This window comes from Macroventuria anomochaeta (assembly GCF_010093625.1).
Source record: "Macroventuria anomochaeta strain CBS 525.71 unplaced genomic scaffold BU25scaffold_59, whole genome shotgun sequence".
Lineage (NCBI taxonomy): Eukaryota > Fungi > Ascomycota > Dothideomycetes > Pleosporales > Didymellaceae > Macroventuria > Macroventuria anomochaeta.
This window is the reverse complement of record NW_022985420.1, coordinates 44,829-67,189: the sequence shown is the minus strand read 5'-3', so window position 1 is coordinate 67,189 and position 22,361 is coordinate 44,829. Positions and strand designations below refer to the sequence as shown.

At 53.5% G+C, this 22,361-nt stretch overlaps 11 protein-coding genes across 11 annotated transcripts; 6 read left to right on the top strand and 5 right to left on the bottom strand.

Annotated features, from left to right (window-relative positions):
* Window positions 1-544: 544 nt before the first annotated feature.
* BU25DRAFT_443918 (HET-domain-containing protein) lies at window positions 545-3,127 on the top strand. Its single transcript, XM_033709391.1, has 3 exons — window positions 545-1,213; window positions 1,276-1,689; window positions 1,739-3,127. The coding sequence occupies exons 1-3, from the start codon at window positions 772-774 to the stop codon at window positions 2,980-2,982; spliced, it is 2,100 nt and encodes a 699-aa protein (XP_033555411.1). The 5' UTR covers window positions 545-771; the 3' UTR covers window positions 2,983-3,127.
* A 318-nt stretch (window positions 3,128-3,445) lies between these two features.
* BU25DRAFT_241833 (uncharacterized protein) lies at window positions 3,446-5,665 on the top strand. Its single transcript, XM_033701539.1, has 2 exons — window positions 3,446-3,926; window positions 3,988-5,665. The coding sequence occupies exons 1-2, from the start codon at window positions 3,863-3,865 to the stop codon at window positions 5,430-5,432; spliced, it is 1,509 nt and encodes a 502-aa protein (XP_033555410.1). The 5' UTR covers window positions 3,446-3,862; the 3' UTR covers window positions 5,433-5,665.
* Window positions 5,666-5,897: 232 nt separating this feature from the next.
* BU25DRAFT_426674 (GroES-like protein) lies at window positions 5,898-7,176 on the top strand (the record flags this gene model as incomplete). The annotated part of the gene is made up of 3 exons (XM_033708435.1): window positions 5,898-6,031; window positions 6,130-6,322; window positions 6,379-7,176. 3 exons carry the CDS (start codon window positions 5,898-5,900, stop codon window positions 7,174-7,176), a joined length of 1,125 nt encoding a protein of 374 aa, XP_033555409.1.
* Window positions 7,177-7,917: 741 nt separating this feature from the next.
* On the bottom strand, window positions 7,918-8,433 carry BU25DRAFT_354939 (UcrQ-domain-containing protein; the record flags this gene model as incomplete). The annotated part of the gene is made up of 3 exons (XM_033703540.1): window positions 7,918-7,972; window positions 8,043-8,258; window positions 8,390-8,433. The coding sequence occupies 3 exons, from the start codon at window positions 8,431-8,433 to the stop codon at window positions 7,918-7,920; spliced, it is 315 nt and encodes a 104-aa protein (XP_033555408.1).
* A 315-nt stretch (window positions 8,434-8,748) lies between these two features.
* On the bottom strand, window positions 8,749-9,149 carry BU25DRAFT_463884 (uncharacterized protein; the record flags this gene model as incomplete). Its single annotated transcript, XM_033710638.1, has 2 exons — window positions 8,749-9,030; window positions 9,126-9,149. 2 exons carry the CDS (start codon window positions 9,147-9,149, stop codon window positions 8,749-8,751), a joined length of 306 nt encoding a protein of 101 aa, XP_033555407.1.
* A 1,332-nt stretch (window positions 9,150-10,481) lies between these two features.
* On the top strand, window positions 10,482-11,606 carry BU25DRAFT_241692 (uncharacterized protein). Its single transcript, XM_033701537.1, has one exon. It carries the CDS (start codon window positions 10,752-10,754, stop codon window positions 11,322-11,324), a length of 573 nt encoding a protein of 190 aa, XP_033555406.1. The 5' UTR covers window positions 10,482-10,751; the 3' UTR covers window positions 11,325-11,606.
* A 560-nt stretch (window positions 11,607-12,166) lies between these two features.
* Window positions 12,167-14,608, top strand: BU25DRAFT_241673 (calcium/proton exchanger). Its single transcript, XM_033701535.1, has one exon. It carries the CDS (start codon window positions 12,250-12,252, stop codon window positions 14,494-14,496), a length of 2,247 nt encoding a protein of 748 aa, XP_033555405.1. The 5' UTR covers window positions 12,167-12,249; the 3' UTR covers window positions 14,497-14,608.
* Window positions 14,609-15,508: 900 nt separating this feature from the next.
* Window positions 15,509-18,464, bottom strand: BU25DRAFT_241680 (cell division protease ftsH). The gene is made up of 2 exons (XM_033701536.1): window positions 16,460-18,464; window positions 15,509-16,408 (listed from the first exon to the last, which is right to left on the bottom strand). Exons 1-2 carry the CDS (start codon window positions 18,288-18,290, stop codon window positions 15,594-15,596), a joined length of 2,646 nt encoding a protein of 881 aa, XP_033555404.1. The 5' UTR covers window positions 18,291-18,464; the 3' UTR covers window positions 15,509-15,593.
* A 131-nt stretch (window positions 18,465-18,595) lies between these two features.
* BU25DRAFT_416302 (uncharacterized protein) lies at window positions 18,596-19,618 on the top strand. The gene is made up of 2 exons (XM_033707748.1): window positions 18,596-19,144; window positions 19,195-19,618. Exons 1-2 carry the CDS (start codon window positions 18,934-18,936, stop codon window positions 19,497-19,499), a joined length of 516 nt encoding a protein of 171 aa, XP_033555403.1. The 5' UTR covers window positions 18,596-18,933; the 3' UTR covers window positions 19,500-19,618.
* Window positions 19,185-20,797, bottom strand: BU25DRAFT_241648 (uncharacterized protein). Its single transcript, XM_033701534.1, has one exon. The coding sequence runs from the start codon at window positions 20,646-20,648 to the stop codon at window positions 19,608-19,610; it is 1,041 nt and encodes a 346-aa protein (XP_033555402.1). The 5' UTR covers window positions 20,649-20,797; the 3' UTR covers window positions 19,185-19,607.
* A 99-nt stretch (window positions 20,798-20,896) lies between these two features.
* BU25DRAFT_416300 (uncharacterized protein) lies at window positions 20,897-21,161 on the bottom strand. Its single transcript, XM_033707747.1, has one exon. It carries the CDS (start codon window positions 21,122-21,124, stop codon window positions 20,945-20,947), a length of 180 nt encoding a protein of 59 aa, XP_033555401.1. The 5' UTR covers window positions 21,125-21,161; the 3' UTR covers window positions 20,897-20,944.
* Between the last annotated feature and the right edge of the window lie 1,200 nt (window positions 21,162-22,361).

The window sequence follows — 22,361 nt, the reverse complement described above, 5'->3', positions numbered from 1 at the left end:
CTAACTACTAATTGAAACATCTGTAATTGGTATTTTGATGTAGATTAATCTGTATTATACTTAGGACGCTAATAATGTACTAAACAAGCGGAGGAATCTGATTGTTGCGTTAGCCGCTGGGATTATAAAGTAATATTACCACTCAGATGCGGGGCACCTCGTAGCCCGCCTGACAGTATATGCTTGTTGACATCTTGAGTATGTACTTGTTATTCCATAACTATACCGTTAGATAGAATCAAATGCAAGCATTATACCATGTTTTAATCTCGCATTTAGTTGTAGTAACCTAGCCTGTGCCTCTTGCGAGCTTCTACCACACTTTAGTTGGCCTGCAGCTGCCTTCGTTTAGATCCTAAATCTGTTGACTCCACCTACTGTACCTACACGCTTACATTGTTTATTGACACTTGACCTAAACAACCTGTTTGGCAAACATTTTTTTGGGTCATCCTTTGCGTCTTCACCCACACCGATGTCGAAAGCGACGTCTCTTGACGCGAGCCACGATTCATAAGCGGTCATGCAAGGCTGCAGCGGTGCGTCATCATCAGCCGCACAACTCGCAGCCTGGCAGCTGCATACAAGTTGTACCAGACCTCGCAACGCAACCCATCGACTCCAATACAACAGGCTCTGAGCTCGGAACGCACTGCGATTTCTCTCGACAACCGTTTCATGCATAGCTTTGCGACCGATCCGTTGTGGAAGTACCTGTCAAACTCATTGGACTGGTGTCATCGACCGTAACGGTGGTCGTTACAACGCAGTATGATCTTCGATTATGAAGCTGAGATGAATCGAGTGAGCTCCGTTCAAGCGTTTGAGATGAAAGCTCGGGGTGGTACGAGCGGCCCTTACGTGTGGGGCATGAACGCGAAATGGAAACATGTGAGGACTGTCTTGGATCCAACTTGGAGATGTCCATACTGTGGTTTTCTGAGCTTTGGTTACAGTGATATTGAGCAATTGCAGAAAGGAGTACGCGCTGGGCGACATTGCTGCAATATTGTATTGGAAGCTGTTCGTGCATGGCATCGGCATGGAACTGGATCGCTCGATGGAGTGCACATCTTCGCTTGGGAGTTGGGTTATGCTGACACAAGTGAGGAATCCGTCGGTTGCAGCATCCTGTTGAGATGGCCACATGAAGAGGGTGGGAAAGACATCTGGACGCCCTCATATGACACGACCATCAATATCTTCAAATCCGGCAAGTCGACCTTCTCAAGTGTTGATGACTCTTGATGACCAGCGACTGACATATTCATAAAGGTCCAGTCATCGATGCGATAGACTTTGTGTCTGGTGTTCCCTTCATCGAACGATCAAGGCCGTCAGGTGACAGCAGCTCTGAGCAAGCCATCCGTTCCATCAAGCGGTGGATTAGCAATTGCTCAAACCAACATCATCGCTACTGCTCTGTAAAGACAAAGAGCCAGCTACCCAAACGAGTCCTCGAACTCACCGAGGGTAGCTTTCATCTCCGCGAGAATCTGAATAATGAAGAGATGTACGCTTGTCTCAGCCATTGCTGGGGTTCGACGGGGCCGTCCTTCACGCTGACTAAGGATACCTTCGAGCTTCTGAAAGCTGGTATGTCATCTGCGGAGCTCCCACGTACCTTCAGAGAAGCAATCGAGCTGTGTTTGCGGTTAGGTATTCGCTACCTCTGGATTGACGCCTTATGTAAGCGAAGCCGATTCTGCAAGTACGGATTTGTTAACAGACTGTGCAGGTATCATACAGCAGGATAAAGATGACTGGAAAGAAGCCGCTGCAACTATGGCGAGTATCTACGAGAATGCCTTCGTCACCATCGCTGCAACAAGATCGAGCGATAGTGAGGGTGGCTGCTTTTCTAGATTACAAGGATTCAGTCAAGCGACACGGTTAGAATCATCTGGCTTGTATGCCTGCAAACGCCGCCCAGATGACTTTCCACGAGCGAGCTACTCCCTTCTTTCGGAAAAGGGGCTGTGGCCGTTGCTATGCCGTGCCTGGGTGTTTCAAGAGCGACTCCTCTCGACACGAGTTATCCACTTCACTGACTACCAGGTGGTTTGGGAATGCCAGTCGATGCAAGAATCCGAAACTGGCGACGTCAGTGACAAATGGATGAAAGACGACTGGAAGTTGAACAGCCGAAGTTCATCCTCGGGACCAGTCGAATACCCATTCAAGTTTCCTCACAAAGATAGCAATCTTGCCTGGCAGCGTGCGGTCGCACAATACTCGCATCTCCAGCTTACATACGTTAGTGACCGACTGCCAGCAATCGCTGCAATCGTCCAGCGAACTATGAGAATTCGGAAGGATGATACTTACATTGCTGGCATGTGGAGGAGCTCTCTACTACACGATTCTGCATGGCATCGTATTGAGCACGGCGAGAATCTCAAACGACCCGATAATACAGCGCCTACATGGTCTTGGGCGTCTGTTCCTGGAGCTGTTGGATTCTATGAGGTCTCCCTTCTTCCTTCAACAGAACTGCTCAACGTCCAATACACAGCGATTGGTCCAGCTCACGTTGGTGAAGTTTGTAATGCGAGGGTGTCGCTGAGAGGATTAACGCTTACCGCCGCGCTGCAGCATGCTGGCATCACACACCGGGGCAGCGAGCGGGACACAATCCTTTACAATCTGAAGCCCAGTTTGCCGACCGGTTATGGGCATTTAAAGCCAATTCTGTGGAGATTTATACCAGATTTCGGCTTGAGTCTAGGTGAACGGCCAGTGAACCTCGACAACTCCTTCTCTATCCTCTTCTTGTGGCACAACTCGAAAGAACACAGGTGGTTCGGCTTGGTTCTACGACAAATTTCAGACACCGACTATGAGCGAATCGGCATAGCTGATCTCTCGTACTTCGATTCCCCTATCGAACGCTTTCCTGGCAGTTCGTGCAAACGGCCGCGACTTGAAACTTGTGCAGACATGATCAACAATTTGCCAGTTAAGGAGTTCAAAATAGTGTGAGCACAACACAAAGTCTTAAAGCTTGCTTGAGGCCTTCGGCGCTCCGATGATCACCTGATTCAGTGAGTACTGCGTGCGCGTTCTTGATCATTCACTGAAATCAAACAGAGAGGCCGGTACACGCACACTAAGAACCTCCATTGCCTCCCTAAGGCAAAGCCCCGCTCACTTCTCACAGCCTGCTTGAAGGATTTCAGGAAAGAAATGAGGTGTCGAGATTGGTTGTGCTGACAGCCCCACTTGTAGCCTATGTTCAATGTGTGCCTTGGCAGCCTGATCACCTCTCTACTTCAGTCAAGATGTCACGCGTCATCCTACAGCTTATCTCCCTTCTCTTTGCAATCTCGAATCATGTTTCCTGTGCTGCGTGTACGTCGTGCTAACTCTCGAGCAATACTTGCCGACACGTACATGGACAAGCCCCAACCCCACGCGGTGCGCTGCTTGACAGCCTTGTGGGACCCTGCAGCCTTGCCGTCGATCCGAAAGCCTAACAGCTGCATAAGATCGGACGTAATATTCATGTAGACGGCGTTCTCGAACATGTATTTCATGGTAGATCAAGGCGGAGACGATAGTCGAAGGTGGTGTAAAGTGCAAAATGTGGTAGACCTAGCGGACGCGTTTGCGGAAGGTTCGCCTGAATGTCGGCGTCTGGGCTGGTCCGATTGCCGAAAGCTCAGCCACCGAGACTACGTCTTCCATTTTCGTCTACAGCATGCATCTTACCAACTGAAGATGTGGTTGAGGCATCAGTACAGCTGTGCGAACTCAACTTTTTGGTGGATCTTGGTATAGGTGAACGGCATCATTGACTGAAAGCTTTCCCCGCTGAAGCCTTTTCCCCACCCACTGCACTAGCGCATCGCATGCCTTAAGCATGGTGAGCAGAGGTGGTCGCTCTAAGGGCTGCTCCAACTGTCGAAAACGGCGAGTGAAGTGCGGTGAGTCAAAATAGGGCATCCATCCATACCGCAATCGAACTTCCACACTGACTTTGTTCAGATGAGACGCGTCCAACTTGTTTACGCTGCAAGAAACGGGGACTCGAGTGTGACGGCCCAAAAGATGTGACATGGATCTGCCAGAACACTGACTTCCAAAGCGAGTCATCCCCAGAAAGCGCTGTAGTTCTGGCAACTCCAACTCCACCGCCACAGCTCTCGTTCGAGGCATTCGGCGAGACAATATGTCTGGCCTACACGCGCAAGAACCTGCTAAGAGGAGGACCGGTCGAATTGGCGTGCAATATGATCGAAGCGAAGGCCGGTACACCAAGCGTGGACAATCCGGGCATCGACCTTCTTCGACAGTCCATGCTTAGTCTTTCGGTGACTTTCTTTGGCAAACAACACCGTCAAAAACAGATCGTTCGTCGAGGATATGCCCAATATGGCGAAGTTTTACGGACGCTCAACATGCACTTGACTCGTCCCGAACTGCAGACCACCGACGAGACTATACTCACAGCACTGACCTGCATGCTTCTTGAGATCTTCCTACCTACCGGTCCAAAGAACTTCTTCAAGCATCATCGAGGACTAGAAGCTATCATGGCGATGCGCGGTCCACCGACCGACGCAACTGGAGATACTGCCACTATATTTCGAGGATTGCGGATCTTGTCAATCATAGGCGCACTCGCAGAATCAAGGCCATCCATATATGCAAGAGACGAGTGGAAATATGCCCCTCCACCAGCCGATGCAACTGAGCCAATGCTGCTGCAACATCACATCTTTACCTGTTTGGCCGACTGTACACAGCTCATGGGTGAGCGCAACACCATACTCGACGGCACCGCTCCGCTATGGAACTACGAACCGCTCTTGCAGCGTGTGCAGAATACACTAGATGATCTCAACAAGCTCTATCCACTATGGCAGCGCTTCAACGCCTCGCAGCTAGACCCCACAAAACCTCTCTCTCCACTAGCCGAGGAGTTGGGCGTCTCAAATCACCACTCAGCCACCGCACTGATGCTCTACCATACCGTACACATCTGCAGCCTCCAGATCATCGACTCACTCGCCCCGTCACCCGAGAACACAGCTCTCCGCAACCAAGCCGCCATGATAATCGCCAAATGCCTTGAACTAAAAGAGTACGAGAAGCGCGAAGGCGCACACGAGTCCAACACCATCGGCTTCGTCGCGACGAAAGTCGCATGGCAAGCGTTAGGCGGCTTCGACTCCCCCGAGGGTCGGAGACTAGCGAAGACAGTGCATACAGCGCTCAATGCAGTCTCGCCAATGCCGCTGGATGACAAGGAGGCCTGGGAGCAAGCACGACCTGATGAGATAAGAGATGCCTTCTTTGCGGGTTTTGTGAAGAGGGTTCCGATTGGGACGCCAGCTAATGAGGCGAGGGTTGTGGGGTTGTTGCAGTTCCCGGAGGGGATTGACATCGGGTACAAGAACTCTGCGCAGGCGCGGTCTGTATCTCAATGATGGTGGAATACCACGGATGGCTATCAATCAGCTTGCCTACGTCAATGTGCGGATTGAACATCACTGACGTAGAACAAGCACCGAAGATATCGGCCCAAGCGCAGCAGCAACCTACCGTCACCGAATACCTTGTCAGCAGCATAGCGACCAACAATTTCATATCCGAACTTTGACACCAAGTGTTTTCCGGATCTGTGGGGTAGGAGGATAAGCAGCGGAGAAGTGGGGCTCGCACTTCCCACTTCACAACTGCAGTGTAAGCAGCCACATGCCAGTGCCGACAAACAACCCTGCATTTATCGTATTCACGCCTTGAGACGCCCCTGATGTCGATAAAGATCGGATATCAGAGCAGTAGAATTGTGACGTACGGAAAAGCAGCAGTCTGAAGGAAGATAAAAAGGTATTCAATTGAAGCTTGAACCAAAACATCACATCCATCTTCCAGCCACTAAACCAAAAGCAATGGCCAAAACCATGAAAGCGATCACCATCTCTTCCCCCGGCGCAGCACCCCAAGTCACCAACAATCTCATCATTCCTGAGCCTGGCGAAGGCCAAATACTCGTCAGATCCATCTACACAGCAATCAACCCCGGGTACGTACCCCTTCCCTTCCCTTCCCTCCCCTTCTACAGCCACTCCTCCCATCACAACAACACCTTGTGCAAGACAACACGCTGACAGCCCACCTCAGCGACTCCATCATGGCCGAAACCGGCGCAATGGTAAAATCCTGGCCTTTCTCCCCGGGCTGCGACGCGGGCGGTATCGTTGTCTCCGCTGGCTCCAATGCCGTCTCGCCGCTTGGTAAGCCTTTCGCGGAAGGTGAGAGGGTGTTTGGATGTACGAGGCTGGGCACGCCGGGGCATTCGCCTTGGGGTGAATATGTGCGTCTTTACCTAATGCGTTGAGAATTGAGTGTGATACTGATGCTAATATGTAGTTCTTGATGGATTCTCGCGTCACCATCCCCGTCCCGCCAAAGCTCACTCTTGCGGAAGCAAGTGCGCTTGGTGTCGGCCTTTTAACTGCGAGCGAGGGAGTGTTTTCTTGCTTGGGCGTTCCTCTGCCCACCTCCACCCCCACCCCCACCTACACCTCTACTGTGTCAGGCGCAAATGAGCCCGATCGAGCCTGGGCGCTCGTCCTAGGTGGTGCGTCCAGCGTCGGTTTCGCCGCGGTCCAGCTCCTCCTCGCAAGCGGCCTGCACGTTGTAACAACGTGCTCGGAGCGCTCAGCACCGCTCTTGCAAGAACGAGGTGTGAGTTGCATCTCGTACAGGCTTGGGCAGGAGGATCTGATCTCGCGCGTCATGATTATTACGCACGGGAAGGTGCGGTATGTTTTCGATGCCGTGGGTCTGAATCATGACCTTGTTGGACTACTTGTTGATGTGGTCGAACGGCATGCTGAGACCGATGGAGGCGCAGAAGCAAAATATGCACCCCAAGTCGCGTTCACGACTACAAATGCTTTCGCTCCTCTTCCCATCGCAAGTAATCTTACTGCAAAAGCGATCCAACTTGGTCCCATCGGCCGTCCAGAGCCGGAAGCGAAGACGCTGAATGAGGCTTTGGCTGGGTACATTCCAGTGTTGTATAGGCTGCTGGATAGTGGGAAGGTGGTAGTCGGTCCGTATCGGCTTGAGGAGCAGGGTGTCGAGGGAATTTTAGGGGCGTGGAATGTGCAGAAGAGTGGGAAGGTGGCGGGGAAAATTGTTGTCAAGGTTACGGAGAAGTAGGCGCGCGAGGTGTGCGATCCGGGAGGGCGGAGGACGTAGGGAGAAGTGACGAGCGTGTTTAGAGACTCTGAGCGTTTTTGAACTAGCTGGCTCTGGAGTCTTGAGTGGGTACGAGACTCGTCGTGATAATCAACAGAGGTAATGCGATCACTGGGCCATCTGGCTTCATCAATTATCGGCGCTCGCCAATTCTCCTCCGTTGTACACACAGTCGCATATCGGGAGCCGTTCGATCCAACCTTGTGTATCATGTCCTAGTCGACTGACGTTATCTTTGTGTCAGCGCCTTCGCAGTTCATGCCTTGCACGAGCATGATATGCATGTCCATGGACGTAGAATGTGGTGGCGTCAGCATAGTTCGTGACCACTTCGCATTGTGGAGTCAAGTTTCCGCCAAGTAGGTAACCAGGACCATCGAGAAGTTCAGTGATGTTGACGAGTGTTAGAAATAGTCGTTCAAGATGATATGGTGCCGGATCCTGCGGTTAGTACGGTTGAGCAAACGTCCCTACGAAGGATAGGGTGCCTGAACTAGACACAAGCCGTCGACGGAACGACTGGTAGCTGTGTTGTACATGACAAATTGAAATGGGTGTAGAGCGGTAGAATAGCTGGAAGGAAGGTTGATGTACAATCTATTCGTCGACTCGAATCAGGAATTGTCGTGCCAAGCAGTGCCCGACGTCCGGCTCTTCTAAGTATACAGGTCGCTATTCATCCCAAACGCTCGGTCGCTGCCTTTACTCCTCGTCGCTGAACTCAGCACGGCCCTGCTTTGAGTTGAGGTACTCGTTCCTGCGTGTGTCAGCAACCCCATCCTGAATACTGCGCTGCTTTATAACGCCCCTACTCCATCGCGACTCACCTCTCAATCGCCCACTGCATGGTGGCGTACCCGACAATCAGCGGGGGAATGAAGTAAAGCACCTGGTTCCGCGAGCGGCGCACGACGTTCCAGAAGCCCTTGCCGATGAAAGTGGCCATGGGACGCTGCCTGTTGGGGCTGAGCGAGTAGGTGACTACGCCCTTGCCGGGTCGGCCACCGCCCTCATAGGGGTTGCCCCAGGAGCCAATGTGCCATCTGTGTGTGGTCAGCCTGCCGCCCAGTTGACCATTGTAGTGTGTGCGGTGGGTGCGGTGTTTTGCGCGATGGCCGGGACAGCGTCGGGCGGCGAGGGGAAGAGCGATTGCGGGCGCGGGGGGCGGACGTACGTGGCCTTGTGCTTTGCGTTGGGATCGGAGCCGCCGCCAGCCATTGTGAGATGTGTCGTCGGGGGGTGGAGGGTGCAATTGGGGGTGGTGGGTTGACGTTGAGAAAGCTGCCAGAGCTCGCGGCGGACGTCGCTTTCGCGCTAGGCGCGCAGACTTGGCGTGGGCTCAATTGAGGCTGACGTGATTGGCTGCACAACGCAGGTCAGGGAATCAACGCAGGCACAGGTTCACGATGTAGCTGAAAGTGAAGTTCTTTTGATGGTTTGTCATGGCCACATTATGGTCGCTGGAAAGGCTGTCGCTCGGCCCTAGTAACTGCCATAATCGTGTCGCGTGCGCATGTCCAGCATCGCAGCTACCTATGCAATAAATTTGAAAACCAGCACGAAGAACAGCACAATGATCAGCACGAACGGCATCATCATCCGCACGCTCTCCAAGTTACCCCTCTCTATGATCTGGTTGTTTGCCTCAATATCTGCCTGGCTATACTGCGGGCGCTGCCCGACAGGCCACAGCTCGCCGTAGCGATTACCGGGCGCCGTCTCGTACAGCTCTCCCTCCGGCGACTTGAATGTATAGACTTGCGTGTCGGCGTCGTAGCCAACACGCTCGAAGCCCTCGGGGAGGCGAGAGGAACCCTGTGACCTCAAGTCAGTACGCTGTGAAAGGTACATGCGGTGCAGGATTGTCGCTTGTTGCGTGCCTCGCATCTACGGCAGTGGGTGGGACTCACATCATCATTGTCTTTGTACGCCATTGCGCAAGTTGTGTGCTGGATGGAGGTGAGTGTTGGGAGATGGTCAGTCCGCAATCAGGCCTACAGGCAATGAAACGAGCGCGGGGAGCTTGGTGAGCAGCAATCAACTGTATGCAATGTAGGTGTAGTGAGTTTAGGTTCAGGATCAACAGTAAGCGCCCAGCATCCACCTCGTACTTGAGCGTGGCAGTGCCGTGCCCTGATCAAGCAGCAGCATGCGACGTTTGGGGCTGTGAGTTCACAAGCGCCTGTTTCGCAAGACAGTCCCACATGGCCAAGGCTTTAGCTCTGACGACGTCCCCAGTCACACGACACCAACGATCCTTCAAGACACCTTCGAGAGAGCGAGTCTCTTGGAATATGGCCAGGATGCTGTTGGATCGTGAGCAAAGACTGGTCATTACATCGGACAGCCCAAATAGCTCACTAGGTACCGCCATCTACCCCTCGCAGCACTGCATGATAATTACAATTTGTACAAGAATGAACGCATGAGCGTAGGTATCTCACACTCTTCTTTTACGATGTCTGGAAACACTGCGCATACTTCGGGGCAGTGAGTTCCCTGCCATGTTTCTGCTCTTTCCTACAACCGGTCATTGTATTCGCCGTTTGCTCGACTTCCCTTCACTGCATCGTGCCTTCCATACGCGTCTGGTCTGTGCGCGCCCTCCACTTTGTACAAACAGCCCAGTCGATCTTTGCTGTATTGTCCCACGGCTATAACCTCGACCCAGCTCTTTCATCATGCTACTCCTCGATCTACCAGCAGAGATCTTTGACATGATCATCAACACCTTTGTTTGCAAGGCAGGCTACCCTGCAGCTGCTCGAGCACGCTATGTTTGCAATGAATTTCAGCTTCATGTTCATCTACTGGCCGCTAGCTCTAAGTTAATAGGGACATTCGCCGATGCCATACATGACGACTTCTTCCGGAGGCAACCACTTGCGACATACCGCGACTGCAAGAAGCCGGCAAACAGGCGTCATCGTGAAGGTCTCCTTGCGATGTATACGTCCTGGATTCTTACAAAGATGAATCCCAAGATTGCTAAATAAGACTATTTGTTCCGTTACATGGACGCCACAGGGGACTTCCTTATGCGCTTCACCAATAATGACACACAACCCCAACGAGACAAGTATCGCAAGGATGTGGGCAACTTGATATGCACTACATTACCGGACGCAGAGGTTTTCTGTTACTTATGGGATGATATTCTTTACAAAAGATACTCGTTGACACAAAAGAGCTGGGCCACTCAGACCCTGAAGGTCTGTTGGTAGCTGCAACGCTATACACCATTTTCTGCCTAGGCTGTCGAACCCGCTCATGCCCAGCAAGATCCTGGGGAGTGCACTCACAGCAGCGGCAATGAACAGTCAGGTACACGCTGCGGCTCTTCTTCACAAGATCTCTACGAGTCGTAAGACCAATGCATCCTATCTTTGGCAAACGATTGCCGCATGCATGGAAGAGGGTCACTCCATGTTCGTGCCTAAACTTCTCAACTGGTTGTGTGATGTGATGCTACAGTTCCGGACGAGCACAAGAAGCGCGAGCTTCAGAAATGTGCCATCTTGACGGGTAAAGTTCCTATGCTCCAGAAGCTCAACGCTCTCTGGAAGGTCTCATGCAACAGTGGGTTCTACAGTCCAGAACTCTGGCAAGCATGCGAATTCGAGACGACTGAAGTAATTGTGCGTTTCACGGAGGGTGCTGTTCTTCAGGAGCATCAAGGTGCCGCGAGCCGCAAGTGCAGTATCAAACGCTTGACCCAAGGACTACGAGTGACAGCTGAGCACGGCTGGCTTGTCACTGCGAGGTTCTTGGTTACCGCAGGCGCCGATTTGAACGACCAGAACAATGAACACAGTAACCACGTAGGCACACCCCTGGACGTAGCAGTCTATCACGGGCACGTGCATGTGGTTAAGCATTTGCTCGACAATGGAGCGCGTATCCACAACAACGAAGAGAGCGCATTTGGCACAAGTACAGCGGCACTAGCCAGCGAGCAGGGCGGTGAAATGGCAACGCTGATTGGTAAGGCCCCGGGGAAGCAGTGGAGGAGCACCACTCAAGAACGAACGAAGACACAGATCACGAGGGTTTACGACGACATTACAGCGGTCACCGATAACATGCGGGACATGTACTTGCGCGGATGATAGCCAGGATGATTTCCATACAGCAAACTTGAATATATACTGCACGTTGAGATAAGGTAGCGACCAACAGGTCTTGGTCCCAATGCTAAGTGTTCAATCCCCACGCGTCTGTGCCGAGTTTCCGTTCATCCTTATAGTCTTCTTTGTACCGTGGAGGCATTCGCAAAGCTATTGCGATGGCATGGAATTCAACTAGCCTTCAGATCGTCCGGCTCAACGCATAGAGCAGAGCGTTGTTCCCTTGGACCGAAGTACTGGTGTGAAGCAGGTTGGGGGAACCGACTGGCGCGATGCAGGAGCGATGATGCTATCCACTGTGGACCGCGAATCCGGGGATAAGGGGCCCACAGCATACGATGACTGCTTCACTGCAGCCTCACAATTATAGGTGGTTGCTGATCAAGGAGAACGGTGTGTGAAGCAAGCAAACTTAGTGCTGCGTCGGTGAATCCTGTCTTACTCGCTCCTTTCAAGGTCGTGTAATGAGCAGGTGGTGTTTGCTCCTCAGAGGCGCCACGTTTGTAGCAGCCACATCGCGCTTTCGTTCTCGGCCATGCAGCAGGAATGCGCCGTGAGCACCTTTCCAGCAACGCAAGCAATTACCGCCGCCGTCATAACTTGTTCAGCTGCACTCGCATCATTGAGGCGATCAACTCCACTTTCACTTCTTTGACGTTCGACAGCACGACACAAACAGTCACCAATCGACGTTCCAGATCATTCGCGCCACTGCACCGCCTCACCTTGCGTGATGTTAGCGCATGACGTAGCATTCGCTAGCTTTCATTGGAACCAAGCCGGCATAAGCTTGCCGAGACTGTAGATAAGGATTACCGACGCCTCACTTCAAAGGCTTGTCCACCTCAGGTACTCCTTCGTGCTCTTCCGCACACACTCACCACAACTTGCAAACACACACCAACCGATGGGAGAACCCGACGATCCTTCTTTATCGCGCAGTGTCAAGTCCAAGACTGCTGCCGCACTTGGCCTGGGACGCAAGAAGGACACCACGCAGCCCGTCCTCCCCACCGCCAACAGCCACACTTCCCCCACGCGTGCTGGCTCCAACACCAGCACTCTCGGCAACGAGAAGCGCGACGAGAACCACAACAATGCAAACGGCCAACTCAATACCCAGGGAGACGGAGCTTCGTCTTCCGCCCTAGAGACTCCCAAGGAGCCGCTCTTCACCCGCATGAAGAACGGTTCGCTCCGCTTCCTCACCCACACCAAAAATGCCTTGACACACAGCTGGATCAATGTCTTGCTCGTGTTCGTACCTATCGGTATCGCCGTCAAGGTTGTCGGCCTCAAGTCCGAGATTGTCTTCTCCATGAACGCCATCGCCATTATTCCACTCGCCGGACTTTTGGCGCACGCGACCGAAGTCGTCGCTGAGCGCGTTGGAGATACCCTTGGTGCACTGCTCAACGTTTCATTCGGAAACGCCGTTGAGCTCATTCTCTTCATCATTCTGCTTGCTTCCAACCAAATCGAGGTTGTGCAAGCCTCGCTGCTGGGATCTATCCTCGCGAACTTGTTGCTCATCCTGGGTATGGCCTTCCTTCTGGGAGGTCTCAAGTACCAGGAACAGGTCTACAACAGCACCGTCACTCAAATGAGCGGTGTCATGCTTGCCTTGGCTGTCATGAGTCTGCTACTTCCCACTGCGTTCCACGCCGCGTTCAGTGACAACGCTATCGCCGATCATGAGACGCTCTATGTCAGCCGCGGTACCAGTGTTATCCTGCTGATCGTCTACGGCCTGTACTTGCTCTTCCAGCTCAAGAGTCATCGCTATTTGTACGCAAGTACTCCCCAGCACATTATTGACGAGGAGTCGCATCCCGGTGTTCTGGCAGGCGCCTTCGACTCATCCAGCTCCTCATCTTCTTCTAGCTCCAGCAGCGATGATAGCGACGGTTCTTCACACTCCTCCGGTACGCTACAGCGCAAGGCCAAGCGCATGGTGCGCAAGCTCCGCCGCAAGTCCAGCGCTAGCTCTAAGGATGGATTGTCTGCCTTGTCTGGTGTAGAAGGTGCCCGGAACGGTAGTGTCGACAGGAACGCTAGCGTCGGCAGCTCAATTCCACGTCATTTCGACGATCCGATTATGAGTGGCGACGAGGCCGACGAAGATGTCAATGCACCTCGCGTTCGAGACTTTGAGGCCGCTTCGCATGCGTCGCTCCCACATACCAAGCGTGAGAAGCGCAAGCACAAGGACAAGAGCAAGAAGAGGCACCGCACCCAAGAAGCTGCAGTCGACGAGAAGGTAGCAGAGCCGGAGCCGAAGCCCAAGGTTGCTTTCGCTGAAGAGGTGCAGCAGAGCGAAGCCGCTCCTGTGACTGGACGTCGTGCTTATCGACCTGCTCTCCCTTCGCTTCTGTCCAACAACGTGTTCTCAAACCCACAGAACCTGGCTCCCGTTGGTGGGCCTGCACCCAACATCCGCATGGCAGCACCCAGGCCACCCCTTCGTCGCTCCAGGTCGTTGCCCGAACGCATGGACCGTACGCAATCGCAGACTAGCACTAACAATGCTAACGCTCCTGCTCCTCTTCAGCAAGCTGCTATCGTTCATGACGATGAAGATGATCACACCCCCGACATGTCCATCAAGGCTGCAATCTTTATGTTGCTCTTCAGCACTGGCCTAGTCGCCGTCTGTGCCGACTTCATGAGTGACGCCATTGAGCCCATGGTCGAGTCTTCCGGTATCAGTCAAGCTTTCATCGGTCTCATCATTTTGCCCATCGTCGGTAATGCTGCTGAGCACGTTACTGCTGTCACTGTCGCCATGAAGAACAAGGTCGATCTGGCCATCGGTATCGCTGTTGGATCTTCCATCCAGATCGCTATCTTCATCACGCCCGTCATCGTTATCTTGGGCTGGATCATGAACAAGGAGATGACGCTTTACTTCAACATCTTCGAGACTGTTGCACTGTTCGTTACAGTCCTCGTCGTTAATTTCCTGGTGCTCGACGGCAGGAGTAACTACCTCGAGGGTAGTCTGCTCATCGCCGCCTACATCATTATTGCTCTTTCGAGTTTCTTCTACCCAGATGGCTGCGACGCGTCTGCGATTGGTGGTAACGAAAATGCATGTAGTGGAAACACCGTTGCTCATGCTGCGCAGATGGTCAAGCGCCTGGCAGGGTACTAGTCCAGCAATAGCTCGGCTTGGAAAGTCTGATGCTGGCTACGATGCATACGATCATCGACGATAGCGTCATCTAACTTGCGCGTCGGACGAATTGGAGCTTGAGCGGGTGAAGTGCTCGCTCCGGTGACCTCAATCACCCATGGTTTACTGTCTTTTTCGACAACGGACATAAGAAGTAGCTTACATAGTATCATACCTTTGATACAGATAATCAATAACATTGTAATGCTCGTCCTCTTCACTCACGATGCAATTAAATCTTGTGATGCTACCTGGTCTGGATCCTGCGGTCCTGATGTTGTGATGAGCATTCGTGTCTGTCCGCCTAGCAGCTGTAGAGACCCTATACGTAAGCCGCAAAGTCGCCTGCGGAGCCTGGTTCTAGCAGTAAATGCCTTTCAAGCTGCCGGACGCGGTTACCTCAGATAGCGTCCCGAGGAAGAAGATATCAGGAGTGGCCGAATGTGCTAGAATGTAACTATTAATGTATGAATGCGAACCAGAACGCTCTTTACCACCAAAACGGCGAAATGGCCAGCAGCTGTGTTTCTCAAAGAGAGGATGGAGGGGGCGATGATCAACAAGGAAACAATAGTTTCAGGTTGTTGTGAGGTGTGTCGGTCGCGATGTGATGGAAGATAGTCTTCGATGACGTATTTCGTATTCAACGGGACATTCGTTAGACATCAGTTCATTCGCAGCACCGCCGCATCACACTTCTATTGGCTGGTAAGATTCCCATGTCGTGGACGTTTGCCTCTACTTGCAGCTGTACCGTAAGTAGAGCCCGCTTGCCACGAATTGTGAAAATGCGAATGTATCCGTGAGGCTGAGGCAAATGCACGGCGATGAACTTGGGGATGAACTTTGGGCAAGAGGATGTGTGTGACTTTTTCCAATATTTAACAGACTATTCATACAATACATACAGGCCCAGTCTATGCTTGGGCAGTCCCAGTCTACGCTTGGGCAGTCTAGACTATGCTACACGCTAGCATGCAAAACACCGGAGTGGAATACAGACGCCAATGCCTTGCCTTGGTATGAACGAACAAAAGAAAACCTCTGCCGAACCGACAGCTTAAAGAACAACCACTCTAGATGTGATGTCTCGGCCCCTCAATCGCCTTGAACGTCGCCGGGCTCGGAGGAACAAGCGGCTCCTTCGTCCCCGTCTCGCCCTTGGGCTCCATCAACCCCGGCGCCTTACCAAACTCTCCGCTGAAGTACTTGTGGAAATCTTGCGGGTCTTCGAATGGTCGTTCGCCGAGTAGCCTGATCATGTCTTCGCGACCAAGCATCTCCTTCTTCAGCAGTTCCTCCGCCACAAGCCCAACCTCGTGCTTCTTCTCCTCGAGCAGGTCGCGGCACTGCTTATACGCCTCGTCAACAATGCGCTTTACCTCAGCATCGATGTTCTTGGCGGTCTCCTCGGAGAAGGGCTTCTGGAACTGCGACTGCTGGTTGTCGTCGTCGAAGTAGATGTATCCGATTTTCTTGGTCATACCCCACTTTGTCACCATGGCGGTGGCCATCTGGGTCACCTTGCGGAAGTCGTCTGATGCGCCGGATGTCACGGTGTCAAAGTGCAGCTCCTCGCTCACACGGCCGCCGAGCGTCATGGCCATGCGGTCCATCAGCTGGTGTACGTTCATCAGGTATGTGTCGCCGGCGGGGAGGTACTGGGCGTATCCGAGCGCGCCTTGGCCGCGGGGAATAATGGAGACCTTGAGGAGCGGGTCGGCGTATTTGAAGTACCAGCCGCAGATTGCGTGGCCGGCTTCGTGGTAGGCCACGGTCTTCTTTTCTTCCGGCTTGAGGACGAGAGATTTCTTCTCGAGACCGCCAATGACGCGCTCAATGGCTTGCTCGAAGTGGACCATTGTTACTGTGTCGGCGGAGTGGCGGGCGGCTGGGACTTGTTAGCCAAGAAGCGTGTTTGGGGGGAGGAGCGAGGGCTTACCGATCAGGGCGGCTTCGTTGACACAGTTGGCAATATCAGCACCAGAGAAACCGGGCGTGAGAGCTGCCAACCTGCCCTTGAGGAACTCAATGTCTTCCTTGGTGATGATCTTCTTCAGATGCACACCAAAGATCTGGCCTCGGCCTTCCATGGTGGGGCGGTCGATGTTGATGTGCCTGTCGAAACGGCCAGGACGCATGAGCGCCTTGTCGAGAACGTCAGGTCGGTTAGTACCAGCAAGGACGACGACCTGCTCCGTTGTGTTGAAACCGTCCATCTCTGTCAGAATCTGGTTGAGCGTGGCTTCTCGCTCGTCGTTGCCGCCACCGAAGTTCTGCTTCGAGCGCGATCGACCGATAGCATCGATCTCGTCAATGAAGATGATACACGGTGTACTCTTGCGCGCGTTGGCGAACAGATCTCGTACTCGCGAAGCACCAACACCGACGAACATCTCCACGAATTCTGAACCGCTCACACTGAAGAAGGGCACGCCAGACTCGCCAGCTGTGGCCTTGGCAAGCAGTGTCTTACCAGTACCTGGGGGACCAGACAGGACAGCGCCGCGAGGGATCTTGGCACCGAGCTTCTGGAACCGTGCAGGGTCCTTGAGGAAAGACACAAACTCCATGATCTCCTGCTTGGCCTCGTCCATGCCGGCAACGTCGGCGAACTTGACCTTGATGTCTGTCTCGTGGTTGAACTTCTTAGCGCGGCTCTTGCCCATGCCGAAGACACCGCCAGCGCCACCTCCACCGCCACCAGCGCGCCTTGTGAAGTAGAACAGCGAACCAAGGAGCAGGATGGTGGGGCCGAAAGACAGGAATGTGCCGAACCAGGAGATCTCGTTCGAGTAGGCGACAGGAATGCGCTCTGAGCTGGGGATGCCGAGCTCGTACTGTGCATCGTCCATCTTGCGCTCGAAGGCCTCGACGGAGCCGATGGTGAAGTAGTAGTAGAAGTTGGAGTTGACCGAGGGCGAGTCAGGGTACATGCCGGCGACGGCCTCGCGGTGCAGGTGGACCTTCGCCTTGTTGCCGTTCAGGATGACAATCTTCTCGACGAGGCCCTTGTCGAGGAAGGTTGTGCGGAACTCCTGCCAAGTGATCTCCTTGGTGTTCTCGCTGGGGATGAACATGCGGTATGTGATCCAGGCGAGGAAGGCCGAGACGAGCAGCGTGTTGGTGTCCATGCCGCCCATGGGGTTGGGCATGCCCCCAGGTCCGCCGGCGCCCTCCTGCTTGCCGTCCTTCTGCCCCTGTGGCCCCGGGTCGTGTGCGCCGGCCTTCTGCTGGGGCTCGTCGGTCTTGAACTGCTGCTGCTCGGCGGCGCGGCGGGCCATGTTGGTCGTCATGCGCGAGATCTTGGCGGCAGTGGCGAGGTCGAGCTTCTCGCCGCGGGCCAGCTTGTCCATCTCCTCGCGCAGCTCGGGCGGGATGCCTGTCTTCTTGATCTCTCCCATGGCCTCCTGGACGGCCTTCTGCTGCGCCTTGGGCACGCCCATGGACACGAACGAGACCAGCTGGTCGAGCATCTTCTCCTCCTCGGGCGTCAGCTTCGACATGTTGCTGTCGGCCGCCGCCTTCTCTTCGGCCTTGCCATCCTTGCTGGGCTCTGGCTGGCCGTCCGTCTTCTCTACCGGCTCATCCTTCTTCTCGTTCTTGGGCTCCTCGGGCCCTGTCGCAAACGGTCGGGCGCGCGGCTGGGCGTACAGACACTGCGGCACGGGCACTCGCCGCCGTAACGCGAAGGCCGTCCTGGGTGTGAATGTGCTGGTGGATCGGGAGAGGCGCGCGAGCTGGCCGGGGGTGCGGCGGAGGAGCGTCGACATGTTAGGTGGGCGTGGGCGCGGGCGCGGGCGCGGGCGTGGGGGATGCAGGATGGGGCGGATGGCAGTGGGAGCGGGTGGGTGATGGGGTGCTGCGCCTGCACTGTCCTACCATGCACCGAAGCTATACAGTATGTATGTAGGATGTTTGGTGGGTGCGCGGTGTGGCAAGCGCCGTGATGGCAAAAGCCTCTGCCGACAGATGACAGCACAGGTCGTGACGCCGTCGAAGCCGTGACTAAGCCCGCCCAATTGAGCCGCGACTCGACCGCGGACTAGGCGCACCACAACCTCCAGCCTCGTCAACACCACGTGCTCTGCCAGATGCCGACTTCACGTTCAACACTGCTCTCACCCTGCAGGGCACCCAATGGATTCAGGTCTACAAGATGAAGTTTTGTCCTTCCGCACTCCCATGCCCCCCGCATCTGAGCTGACGTCCGGACAAGCTCGCCGCAGATCCGAAGAGATGCATGTGAACCTTTAATGAGTTGCATGCAGCCTACAAACCGTGGTTGTGGTGTCAGTCTTGTGCTGATTGGTGGATTGATGGGATGCAAAGGATCACTGTCCTCCTGTTCCTTTTCTCTCCTCGTTTGCTCCTTCCGGATCAAAGTCTCCCATCTGACCCAGTCAGAGCCTCACTATGCACATCGAACGCGCATTCCTCCTCTCCTTCTTCACTACTATCCTTGCCCAATCCTCCAACACAACGTATCTCACAGCCCCCGCCCTCGTCACACTCAACAACCGCACAGCAATCCAATGCTGGCGCCTCACCACCCCGTTCGTGACATCCTCCACGCCCGGCACTAAGGGCGCGAAGGCTGCTGTGATCTCCAATGCCACGAATCTGGGTGCGTTAGCTCAGCAGTGCTTCACAGCTTGGGCTGACTTGATGTAACAGCTTACACGGTTCTGCCACCCCGCTTCAACGGTGGCCTGCATACCGCACCTGTCCCGCAGCTCGTGCACTTTCTCTCCGGACTAGCCCACATCACCTTACCAGATGATCCAAGTCAGGATCTGTGGCTCGTAGGCGGAGCCGGAGGTCTGCTGTTTGCGGCGGATACTACAGGCTCGGGGCATATAACCACGTATCCGAGCGACCACGAGACGGTGGGACTTCTTGCGCCGTTCGAGAGTGGGAGGGTGCCGGGGTACGAAGTGCTCCAGTCGGGAGCGTGTTCAGGGCTGCAGACGTTCATCTAGTCTCTCTCATTGAATCGCCGGAGTAGAGAATCAGGGAGGTTGATGGGCAGATTAGGTGTCTATGTCAGCTGCATGCCCATGACTATGACTATGTGAGACGTGCGTTACCTAGTACTCAGCCATTGGCAGTGTATGTTTCTCCCACGTCCCCTCCTCATCCCCCTCCTTCCACATCTCAATTCCACCCACAACCCCTTGCTCGTTGACATTCCAAGCTTCATTTTCCACCATGCCCAGCCAGTGCGTCAGCACATCCAACAACGTTGGTTCCGCCCACCCTCTAAAAGGCGTGAAACCCATTCCATATACACCACTCTCCATCTTCACCCTCTCACCATCGCTCCTCCGTGCAAATCCATCACTTCTGACGTGCAATGGAAGGAGGAGTGTGATCTCGTCTTCCGTGTTGCGCAATGCGGAGAGGTACAGACCGGAGGCGTAGGAGTGCGTTTTGGAGAAGGGCGGGCCAAACGGACACTCGGGGTCATGCTTGGCGATTTCAACAGCTCTGTTGTAGTAGTTCGAGATGCCACGGAAAGCGGCATACAGAGTTGGCGCGTGCGAATATATGTGGCAGCTTGTTTTGAGGGCGCTAAATATACTGGCTGTGTAGGCAGAGAGCGTGGCTGAGCGTCCGATGGGTTGCGGGTTTGTGAGAGGTTTTCGCGTGGTGTAGATATGCGAGGAGAGAAAGAGGAGGATTGGTGGAAACCTTTCATGAGGACCTAGATCGTCGAGATGAGACCAGAAGGGTTGGGTGGCGAAAGCCGAGGATGTGGGGACAGAGAGACCAGGTGCTATGGATTGGAAGCGGGGACGGCGGGCGCGCAGGAGGAACGTGTATGCGAAGCCGTGGGGTAAATGCATGGCTCTTAGCACGTCTTCGTCGACCAAACCTACAGTTAGTTCTTTATCAGCTGTGGTCGGTTCATTGGGTATGCGGTCTTCGATGGCTTGAACGAGGCAGGTGAATGCATCGATTGTCTCATCCAGAATTGTCTCGCTGTACGGATCTTCGATCCAAGGATATTGAGTGGGAGGCGATTCGGCCTGTGTCGCGTAATGTTGTTCCGGTAGAGCTATGATTTTGTCTTTGCGGATCACGGTTAGCCACGACTCTAGGATCAACTCAAGCGGTCGCCATAACATCTTGTCGTTGAAGTGGTCCTCTTCATCCCAGATGATTGGTAGAAGAATACTGAGGTTGGTTCTTGGTCAAAGCTGGATTCATGTCAGACCGGTTCAAGGGAACAACTGGGATCCCACATCAACCCCAATGGATGACTCTCGAGCTGGTTCATCATGTACAACGTTACATATCTCTTCTCCTCGCCTTCCCCAACGTCGTATTGCCACGTTGGAAAGTCCATGAATATTCCATTTGCATCTACAAGGCTGCGAACGTAATAGAAGAACGAGAAGAAGCTATCGACACGCTGTCGGGCTTATGAGAGGAAGTCAAACAGGTCCAATGAGAGGTCCTTCCGGACAATCTCTGCCTCTGTTGGATCACTGTTGTACCATGTATGGCATTGCGATTCGAAGGTGTCCGCACTGCGGCCTGAGTGGGTCCAGCCGTGGAGAAGAGTTTCGTTATGTAGAGAGACGCAACGCTCAACATCCATGGCGTGTGTTATATCGCGATGTAAGGAGATTGAGTGTTCCTGTAGATGCCATTCTGATGTTGGCTGTGCGTTTAGATAGTATGTGGAATGTACGCCTGAACGCCTGATGGGGCACAGTCGAAGCTAGGCTGAGTCGAGGTGCTTACACGAGTCATGTTCATCAGACGATAGTAATGGTCTGCTTTTCCACATCTTCGAAAAGATTGCGCTTCCTAAGCTCAAAATAGAAATATTCAAGACTCCAGTAGGTAGTAGTTGTTACAATCCTACGTCCCGCAATAGGACGGCAGAAGCAATAAGTAACCACCAACCAAACATGAGGACCTGGGGGAAGGCGCCTAATGGGGTCAGGCAGACTCACATGACAAGCTTGTCAACAAGCAAGGTCACGTCAGCGCTCATCAACAAGCATGACAAAATGCTTGTCAGCAAGCTGTTATGATCAAAGGGCAACCTGCAACAACACTGAACAAACAGGACTACGCAACAATACAAGATGAGCCAAAGAACTGTAGTATTGACTGACCCAAGCAGTGGGCCGCGTTGGCAATACTCAGTATGATCATCACTCTCAGTTGAGCAACTCAAGCGACCCAAGCAGTGAGGCCGCGTTGGCAATACTCGGCACAAGCAATATACTCAGTACGGTCAGTATACTCAGCAGTATACTCAGTACAAGCAGTATATGTAACGACGCAGGCCAGTAGGGAAGATGTCCAAAGTTAGTGTGAGTCCACTACGAGGCATATGGGAGTGCTGGGACGTTGAGAACACTAGGATTGAATTCCCTACACCTATAGGTCTTGTACGAAAGGATACAGAAAAACTGCTCTATCTAACGACTGTGTTGGACTAATTAAAGATACAGTTTGGAGGGGAATCGGAACTACCCATGTCTAGGTGACACGGAGGTAGTTAGCAACAGGAAGGAGAGCGGTGTGCTGAGTCCTGCAGGGACCACACGTTATCGGAGCGCTTTCGGTCGAAGGCGTTACAGTATACTTGGCACAAGCAGTATACTTGGTACAAGCAGTATACTTGGTACAATCAGTATACTCAGTACCAAGCAATCTGAGCAATCCTCTGCTCATGTATATAGCAAGTAGACACGCTGCCCTTATGGCTGTTGAAGTCGTGTCTTAAGCAAAGCTCGTAGACACTATTCAATTAGTTCTCGGGGATGAGCAGAGGTACAGAAAGCCGTTGGGGGTTGGTTATCACTGAGCGAGCTCGGAGC